Raw genomic sequence first — 10,452 nt, 5'->3', positions numbered from 1 at the left:
ACTTCAAAGCAAGAGCTGCAAATAAGATTGATGATGATGTTGATTTTGTCACATGGAAAAAATGCCATGTAGATTTTAGGACTAAGAGGACCTAATACTATATATATTTAAAAAAAGCTATTCATCTAGAATGTAACAGTACCAAACTGATACTCAAGAGAAATTCTGAACTAAATGTGTAAACAAGACTGGCTGAATAAAGGAAGACTACCTACATCTTTCTGTTCCTTAGTAAGCACAACCGTATAAGCCGATCCTTCACAGTTATGCAGCACGGTGGTTCTTTAGTCTCCGAGATGTAGCTGGTACTCTACAACTGGTGGCATGAAAGGAAAGAGAAGTCGGCAAAGATGAAACAAACAGCATGCACTGTGGTATCCTTTATTTAAAAACTGTGAGCTAACTACAGTCGTAGTGTTCTCGTTGACCATTCTGATGGCATAATAAACGCAGAGAACAATAACACAATTTCAGGAAGGTATTCACTTGTAACACAAATACAGCACACATGCACACACACACACACACAACAGACATGCACACAAAGATTATATTTTAAATTCATTTAAAAGTGATAAAAAAGCTTTGAATGCTCTAAATCAAATTAAAAACCCTTTATTATAATAAATTGTGGCAATACTGTGGCTATTATGAAAAATATTGTAACTGTTTAAAAAGCAAAAAGGAAAAGTACTGGCAATTTGAAACTAGCAGCAAAAAGCAGATCAAAATAGAAAGGAAGATAACGTAAGACTAATATCAAAATTCTAATGTTGATACCGTGTAGGATTGCACTGAAGTAATTTAAAATTGGTTCTTAAGGAACTGCTAAAAAGTCCCTTGAAATATTAAATTGCTGCACTTTACAAACAGTGGAAAAGAAAAAGAAAGCATTTGGAATGTTATATGCACACACACACACACAGAGAGAGAGAGAGAGAGGGAGAGAAGAAAGGTATTAGATATATCAGTTTATGGTCTTTGGTTATGACCTTCAAAAAGTTTTATAAAGAAAAAAATTTAAGTGCCAATGTAGTGAAAGAAAGTTAAAAAAATCCTAAAGATGCAAGTCTGAGTGCATTTATCAGGTCTAAGAATATATTTCAGGGTTGAGGGCAAGGCATGACTGATGCACATTCGAGAAGAAAAACACTGTGGAACCCATAAGGTCGGTCAAGTTCTTTGAAGAGTATTGAGAATGAAGATGTATCAAACTCAGACTGCCTTGAAGGAGATTCCAGAGTACATGGAGTTCTGTAGCTCTTCATCAGCAGAAATCTGTTTCATAGTGGCCAATAAATAATTAAGACTAACCTTTCAGCAAACTGGTTTTTCCTACATTGAAACACAAAAATCTACCACACATGCAGAACTGATATTCTATAATAGCACAAATATAAATCCTGGTTTAAGAAGAAAAGCACATTAGCAAGGATTTTTTTTTTTACCCCCATGGATTCTTACCCAAATGTCTGAAGCTTCTAGACATTTGCAGACAGGGGATAATTAAACATTTCCTACTGATTTTGGAAGAAAGGAGATTTTCTTTTCCTGGAGAAGCCAGTCATCCACGAGCAGGGGGCCTGTTTTTATAATCGAACTCATGACAGGTTCAGATCCAAAAAGACTAGCAAGTAGAATGGGGGAGGGGAAGGCAAGCGCAAACCCCTGCAGTAGACTTGGGGGTAACGTAGGCCTTATAAGGCAGAATGGCTCAACTGCTTTCAGGATGAAGTGCTGGAGTTCTGGAGGGAACCCAGTTCTCTGGAATCAGGGGCTCAGAGTGAGAGGCTGTGCACCTCCAGGGACCCTCTGGGCTGAGCTGTGACTGCAGGGCCTAGAGCACTTGTTTTGGCCTAGTTTTTCACGAGTGCATTCAGTGGGGGAGTTTGTGACTTTGCTTAGATTAACATTTCTTTTGGTTACTTTCTTTGTAATATCAATTGGTCAGGCAAGTTGGATTTCCTCGAATGAACTACACTGGTATCTTAAGTGCCAGCTCGTTCAAATTAATGCCCATCAATAATGCTGGTAGGTATCAACTGCTACAGCTGAAGAACCAACCCCCAAATGGCCTACTACATAACCTATTACGCTAGGTGCTTTTACTATCTTGAGTTTTGGAGCTTTAGAGAAATAGTCCTTTAAATACAACTTGGACACTGTTTCTTTCTGGCTGTGCTTCACTCTTCCTCTTCTTCCTCTTCCCCTTCCCCTTCCCCTTCCTCCATGGTTTCCACAATGAGCTCTGCGGTGCAGGTGGCTTCTCCCAGACTGTTGACAGCCTTGCACGTGTACTTGGCATCGTCATCCCCGCAAACATCGCTGATAATTAAAGAGCAGTTCCCATCCTCATCGTAGTCTATCTGGAAGTGGCGGGATTCCCTGATGGACTGGTCGTCTTTGAACCAGACCACCTCGGGGTCTGGGTATCCTGGATCACAGGGAGAGAACACAAGTCGCAGAAACTGTTATTCGGAATTTCTTATTAACTCCTGGAGCAACCCCATCCAAGGCTGCCTCCACTGATTGAGGGGGTCAAGGACAAAACTGCTGCTGGCTTTGGCATCTATTTTGATGTCTACATTAGAATATGGACATGTATTGTCAATACAGATGTCTGAAACTTCAAATAAGGTATTTTATTTTTTAACTTTATTTATTTTTTTTGGAGAGCTTTTTGCTACAGGGTGCATGCGCTCGCCAGAAAGACAGAAAGAGACAGAGAGACAGAAAGTGAGAAATCACCCCCCAGGGGGGATGGCCACGCCACAATCCCTTCTCCTCCATTCTCCTCTCAGGATCCTGGGCACGCACGCACACGCACCTGGCTTGAGTTTAAGCCGCCGGGTCCAGGACTTGAACCACAGTCGACTACATGGGAGTTCAGCAACATAGTCATATACTAAGTGCTGGTCAGTAAGAGGGGAAGTGAGAAATCACCACTGAGGGGGGATGGCCAAACCACAGTCCCTTTTCCTTCCTTCTCCTCCTGGGATTTTGGACACACACACGCACTCTGTGTGATTTTCAAGCCGCTGGGTCTGGAACTATAACTAGGACCACCTGCTGGCCCCCAAATAGGGCATTTTGGTTTCCCATTCCTCGCTGTGGCTGGACTTGCACCACATCCACCTTCGGTCAGGGAGTGCTGCCTGCGGTGCTGCCCAGCCGCACACCTAGAGCTCAGCGTCTTCTTGGATAAAGGTAAAATATTTGATCTTGTGTAAATGTTTTACTTAAGTATATTCATTTAAATTAAAAATAAGTTAGAACAATGGGCCTGAGGGATCTTTTTGAAGTAAGAGAAATGTTCTAAAACTGGACTGTGGTGATAATTGCATGACTATAAATTTACTAAAAATAATTGAATCATAAACTTAAAACAGTGAATTTTATGATGTATATAAATTATATATAAATTTATATATAAATTATAAATTACAACAACAGAGCCAATAGTAGCTATTACTAAACATAAATTAGAGGAGGGACCAGCAGTTGGCGTAATGGCTATGTCACTGGACTCCCATGTAGTCGACCGCGGTTTGAGTCCCGAACCCGGTGGCTTAAACTCACGCCAAGCGCATGTGCGTGCGTGCCCAAGATCCCGAGAGGAGAATGGAGGAGAAGGGATTATGGTTTCTCACTTTCTGTCTCTCTGTCTGTCTCTCTTTCTGGCGAGTGCACGTACCCTATAACAAAAACCTCTCAAAAACAAACAAACAACAAAAACCATAAATTAGAGGAATTGATAACATTGCTAAGAAAAAGAAAGCAATATTTGCTTAGTCTGCACCAAAGCAGGTAGTCTGCTTACATGTAAGTAACGGGCCTCATTGATTAGCCTTGCTTTATGCAGTAGTCATGTTTCTGCAAAGTTCAGCACTTAAAAACTATAAAACATGCACACATGTAATACACACGTATCAGAAACTTTAAGGTTTATATATATGAGAGAGGGTCTTCAAGAAGTTCATGAAAAAGAGGTTCTGATGGTCAAATTATAGAGTGCAAAAGTGGCTTTCTGGTGCCACCTCTAATCACACAGAGATCAACCCCCATTTCACACCAAAAGCTAGGTTTTCATCCACTGTGGAAAGGCAGCAGGTGCTAGAAAGCTGTGCCCCCCAGCGCTTGCCCAGGCTCATTTAGAGAAGGGCGAGTACGCTGAGGCTGAGGGCTGTACTCCATTTCCACGCGCCAGTGTCCCTCGGCGCCTCCGTCAGCGAGCAGATGCAGCCCCGAGGATTTGGCTACTGCATCTGACGGGGGCTAATCGGCACTTCAGGGTGGAAGCTTGGGAAGCATGGATGACTGCACATCGGCCATAGATGTCCAAGCCAGTTTTGAGGTTCCATATTACAACAGGGGACTGATGCCGTATAAGCTGGGATGGTTGATGATGCGTTGGGAGATCTCAAGAAGGTATTAGACTTAAATCCTAGATTTCAAGATGCTACTCTGAGCTTAAAACAGATTGTTATAGATGAAGAAGAAAAACTAAATAGAAATATTGAAAAAAAAAAACCCGAAAATTTTAACTAATTGAAATATTGACTCATAATCCTATACCTGCATCTGATTGTCTCTGATTTCATTTTAAATGAAATATCCACTTAAATACCTATTTGGTATTGAACTATTTTGATTTATATTTAAGATATAGAGACTCATGCATTAGCACTGATGGTTAAATAATTTGGTAGTTAGTTTCAGGTTGAGAAACTATGTCGAATAGGCATGATTTTATAAAGTGTAAATAAGTAACATCATTGTTTAAGCGCATGCTGTTACAGTAAAATATTTGAAGAAAAAAGTTCATGAAATATGTGTATTATGGGAAACTAATGTGGATACATGGATTTCAAGATATTTTTGCACCAAAAAACCCCCAAAACTATCCTTTAATCTCATCTTTCAATATTGAGTTGTCAGAAAAGTCATGATGTATTTTCCTATGCAAAAACCCATCATGACCGTATCGATGACCTCACCTAACATTATAGTACATGTGTGTGAGTGGCATTGCCTGTATGTGTATTTACATGCATATACATACACGTGCATCTATACCTTTAAAATATAGAATATATTCCATCTCACTTGCTCTTAAATTTTGTGGAAGCTATTTTTATGGGGAAAAAATTGTAGCTCCATCCAGAATAAAAATGATATGATAAGACATTTTAGCTTTCTTTTCAAGTACAATTTTGTTTCTATCAAAACATCATTCATATGCTTTCATTTCTCATTAGAGCACCAGTCAGAAGTTATACATATACCAAGGAAATAATTCCAAAGGGAAAAGTAAGTACAAAGATGATAACCACTACGTTATAATAATTTTTAAAGAATTAATACAAGGAACCAGCAGTTAGCGTAATGGCTATGTCGCTGGACTCCCATGTAGTCAACTGCGGTTCGTGTCCCGGACCCGGTGGCTTAAAACTCACGCCGGGCATGTGTGTGTGCATGCCCAAGATCCCGAGAGGAGAATGGAGGAGAAAGGATTGCGGCGTGACCATCCCCCCTGGGGGGTGATTTCTCGCTTTCTGTCTCTATGTCTCTCTCTGTCTGTCTGGCGAGCGCATGCGCCCTACAGTGAAAATCTCTCCAAAAAAAAAAGAATACAGAAAAAGGAAAGAACGTGAGAAGACCCAAAGATGATGGTGATGGTGCGTTCCAAGCAGTTGTCCCCGGGCTTGCTGTAGAGCCCCAATCTGAGAGCATTCCCATAATTAAAGGAAGCACAACCACTTTTTCTTTTTAATTGGATGAAAAAAGAGAAAGAGTATGATAGACGAAGCATTTACATGACATGTTGATAATATAAGGAGGTAGGAAGAAATGGATTTTTTTTCATTCCTAACTTTGGGTTGTTTTACTCAGCAGGTGTTCACTGTGTAGTCACATGGCTGGGACTTGCAAGCGAGAGGCCTGGTTTGTTCTGACCACCGCGCTGTGCTGTGCGGTCTTGGGAGAACTGCTCCCTGAACTTCCCTAACTGTATCCTGTCAGAGCAAAATGAAGATAGCCCTGGCTGACCCGTGTCAGTCTCCAGCCTGAGGCAAGGTGGTCTGTCTGATCTTGTCCCCATCTTCCTAAGATTGCTGTAGACACTGAAACTTCCTGTGTCATCTACTTGACGCCTTCTCAGGTACCACGCTCGGATCCCTGACGTCTCCGGGCTCTAAGCACTCACAGTTCTATGGCTACAGTTGTTCTCAGCAGGCAGAGAGGCAGCATGGGTAAGATGGCCTCAGTGGGTTTCCCCAGGTGCTGGATCCCGCCTATGCTCAGTTTAAAGTCACACTGCATGTTCTGTCTCTGCACGTAAAATCACAACTTTCTCCTTGACTCCACCACGTCTCTAAAAGACCTAAAATATTTCTTTTTTTCACATTCAAGGGTACTTCCAAAAGCTCATGCAAAAATTGAGTTGACTTATGGAGCTTATCTTGTGGCAAAAAATTTGAAAACCATGCACAGCTCTTTTTCTCTCATATGCATTTTTCATGAACCCTCAGAGAGGATGTTCACCATAATCTCTTCTTCTCTACTCCCCTTTTGAGATTTTGGGCATTGCGTGCACACATGCCTGGCATGTTTTTCAAGTTGCCAGGTCCAGGACTTGAACCATGTGAGATCCAGCCACCTTAACTGTCATGCCACCTGCTGAACTACATCAATTGTTTTGGATATTGCCTTGCAGAATCCCCAGATGCACTGAGTGAGGTAGATACAAGCTTACAGATAAAGGACCTGACCTCAGAGTTAGCTCGCCAGCCCAGGTTACAGTGTCTGCTAGCAAGAGCAGAGTCCCCCACTGCACGTCCTGTGCCCTTTGTGCCAGCTTTCCTTTAGAGCCCGCTGTGGGTGGTTCACACGCTTCTCAGCAGCTTGCGGAGCTCACATTAAGCTTGCTCCACAGCCACAGCAGGCGCATGGTAACCTTAGGTCTAGGGCCTGGCGTAAGTGGGTGAAACAGCAAATGTGACCCTGGGTGAGTCACTGAAGGGCAGGGGGTGGTGTAGAGGGAGTGGCCTTATAGACCCAACTCCTTCTGACCCAGTTTCCTTCCAGGCTTGGCTCTTCCTGAAATTGCTCCAGGTTCTACAGAACAGACATCTTGAGCAGCCATACCCCATCTGTGTGAGAAGAGACCCATAGCTTACCTTCAATCTTGCAGTCAAATCTAGCAGCACTCCCCTCCACAACTTCTAAATCACGAATGGTCTTAGAGAAGTAGGGCTTTACGTGAGGCTTTTCCTCAGCCACAGCCTCGAGGAAAGCTTGGGAGACATCTTCTAGAAGACAGGAAAGAGGACCAGGTCATTTCTGCCTCGCCCCTAGTTTAAAACAATTGATCCACCCCCCACCCCCCAAGAGTTGCAAATAATGCAGCTTCGAGAACTGAATCATGAGGACGCCTTTCTCCCGGGGACAGACTGGCCTGCTGCCATGTGGTAGTTGGCAGAAAAGAACTGTGCCCAAACTGGGGAACTGTTCAGCTCCCCCCTTCCCTTATGCTGACACATTGAAAAACGAAATCATCTTTAAAAAGGATTTTTGGCTGCATTTCATGCTGTTTCAGGATGTAGTTGAGGGTACCTGGAAGACAGAGCCTCACCAGCCTTTCTGATCTCATTTTTCCCCTTTGCCCTCCTCCTGCAGCAGGTCATTCACCTGCTCCTTAGAAGGAGGAGCCAGGTCTAGAGGCATCTTCAACTCGCCAGAAGTTCTCTTCTCCACACAGACACTGCCTCCATGTCCTGATTGTGGGCCAAGATGGGGGACTGGCCCAGGGAAAAGCCACGACTGGGAGGGGGCTCCCTTGTCTTCTGCCTGCCCTTCGGGCTATTTCTCAGCCCTCTGGCAGGAGCGGCTCAGGAGAGACCAGGCCACGTGCTGCAGACTCTGTCCCCGGGGCTGCAAGGAAGCCCAGAGCAGCCAGCTGCTGGCCTTGCCCATTATCCTGCCTCTGTGCACAGAGGGCTCTGGACTCAGCTTCCTGCCAGTGGACACCAGAAGCACAGAGAGTGGGCATGGAGGGGTGTCTCTGGTCACACGAGGCACCTCAAGAACATAAAGGCCAGGCCTGCATGCACCTAAAGCAGGAAGAGACTGAGGCCTCCACCAGCATGGATAGGGCAGCATCTCAAAGATGGTGGGCAAGAAAGGAGTCCTCTTCATCTTCAGGAGGGGCCTGCCAATTCTGGTCTGCCTAGTTCAAATGACCTATCTCAGCAGCACAGATCATGTCAGAATATGCACTCGACGAGCACATTTTCATTTAAAACAAAAACACAGACAGTAGAAAATCGATACTAAAAGAAGTTTCACAACTACATATGATTTTAATTTTATTTTTGCCTATCAATGCATAAATACTACTTTTATAATAAAAAAAGGAAGCTTTAGAGAAAGCCTTTTAAAATCCTTTTATAAAACATAGGAGAAAGAATAGCGGAGGTCATCTAGTTCTATCAGACAAATAACAACTTTCCCCTGGAAACTAGTTACACCTGTGGTTAAACAGACAATGATTACAATACTTAGTGACGGTCATCAGAGCAATCCAAAGGACTTCTGAATTTATCCTTGGAGGGTATGTGAAAAGAACCAAACCAAAGCAAAACCCAAATGCCCCTCTGCCCGCCCCAAGCCTTTCGCCCCATTAACTGGCTGGAGAAAATCCCCAGGGAGCTCCTTACCTTCCGATTCTAGTTTTTCTGCATTGAGCGGGCTGGTTGGTGACCCTGTTGAGGATTTCCTGCCACTGAGCCCTGAGATCATTGCCATAGAGGACAGTCTTCCAATGGCTCTCACAGCATTGCCTGTTTTCTGGAAAATAGACACTGGAGTTGGACTCGAATGGCGTCCCTGGTTCTGGCTGGGCAGTGCTAGGAGCTTGGGGAGAGGGGCCCAGCTCAGGAAAAGCTGCCGTTCCCTGGAGCAAGGGCCTCCCAAGTGCTGAGGTTCTGCCAGAGGAGTGAGCCCAACCTTGCTCTGCTCAGCACTATCAGAGTGGCCGAAGATGTTCGGAGAATGGAATGGGGCCTGGAACTGGTGTGTGCGTTAATGTGACTAAACAAGGTCAACATTAGACAAAAACCCTTTTCATACTGTGCTTCAACTCCCATAAAAGGGATAGTTTATATAAAGCAACTGCAGGCTGAGACAGCTCCAAAGACTTATTGCCTACTGGGCCCAGTGGGGCTGTTTCTCATAAAACAATGCCAGTGATGGGATTGTAATTGGTCAAGAGAACGTAGTTACAGATGCCACGGGTCTTCCTGATGGGGGAGAAGGCATCCTGCTGACCTTGGGCAAGTCACTTAACCTCTCCAGGCTTTGGTTTCCTTTTCTGCATAAGGAGGGGATTGGACAAGATGATCCCCCGCATGGTCCCATTCAGTTCTGTTTATAATTCAGATACTTAAGAGATTTTGAGAAACACTCTGGCTGGCCCCGGCACAAGTCTGAGACAGCACAAGGAAGTTCTGGGAGTGGGGGGCTCTCCTTAGATATACAATCAGGCATCAAAAATGGGGTAACTGAAAAAACAATTGAAAAACAACCACACTCTGCTTCTGACTGGGAGTGGACAGAACGCCTGCTGAAAGGAGCAGACCCTGAGATGTAAATCCTTTGCATTGTGAACATTCTACCAACCATGAGGTATACTGTAGATTAAGAAATGCCCAATAATGTGTACTCATGTCCCTGTTTTTTCTGATAAAGTTTCTTACCCTTTTTTAAAAGGCCAATGGGAATGACTAAGATAAGAAAAGTAAGGCAGAACCAATTCTACCCACTCTTGCACCCAACGCTTCTTTTGCAGGCTTCCAGATGCTGTGCAACCAGGGAGCAGCTGTCACCACAGACTGGCTACTTGTCCCTTTCTGAGAGAGGGAAGAGTCAGCCTCTCTTTTCTCTATATGCTAGAGGGCACGTGTACATGCATGAGTGATGGGCGCAGGGGGGAGGGAGGGAGGGAGGGAGAGAGAGAGAACCCCTCCCATGGGGTGTGGTCATGCTGCAATCCTTTTTCCTCCAGTTCTTCACCCCATCAGGATCCAGGGTACATGCAAGTGTGCCCATAATATTTTTCAAGCCAAGGGTCTAGGACTTGGTTAGTTACATGGGATATGGTTTCCTCTGTACAATGCCTAACTGCTGTGTTACAAAGTCAATCTTTTTTATTTTAATTAATTATTATTATTTTTTTAATTTCACTATAGGGTATGTATATTCACCAGAGAAAGAGAGAAACTGAGAAATCACCCCCTGGGGGAATGGCCATACTGCAATCTCTTCTCCATTTTTCTTTTCTTTTCTTTTTTATTTTGGAGAGGTTTTCGTTATAGGGTGGGTGTGCTCGCCAGACAGAGAGAGACAGAGAGACCGAAAGCAAGAAATCACCCCCCAGAGGGGATGGTCATGCCG

General features: G+C 44.0%; 1 protein-coding gene across 6 annotated transcripts in view; it reads right to left on the bottom strand.

The window, feature by feature from the left end:
- Window positions 1-365: 365 nt before the first annotated feature.
- Window positions 366-10,452, bottom strand: part of MYLK (myosin light chain kinase) — a 220,134-nt gene continuing 210,047 nt past the window's right edge. For 3 of the 6 annotated variants that reach the window (XM_014590176.2, XM_014590177.2, XM_006154572.3), the window contains 3 exons: window positions 8,718-8,847; window positions 7,179-7,310; window positions 2,184-2,434 (listed from right to left, as the gene is read on the bottom strand). In XM_014590176.2, coding sequence (XP_014445662.1) covers window positions 2,184-2,434; window positions 7,179-7,310; window positions 8,718-8,847 — 513 coding nt within the window. Of the gene's footprint in view, window positions 2,435-7,178; window positions 7,311-8,717; window positions 8,848-10,452 lie in introns of all 6 variants that reach the window. The other 3 variants (XM_006154574.3, XM_014590175.2, XM_006154573.2) reach the window with 3 other exon arrangements.

This window comes from Tupaia chinensis, unplaced genomic scaffold (assembly GCF_000334495.1).
Source record: "Tupaia chinensis unplaced genomic scaffold, TupChi_1.0 Scaffold000415_1, whole genome shotgun sequence".
NCBI lineage: Eukaryota > Metazoa > Chordata > Mammalia > Scandentia > Tupaiidae > Tupaia > Tupaia belangeri.
Note: the sequence above shows the minus strand (reverse complement) of the source record. Positions and strands in the feature narration are given on the sequence as shown.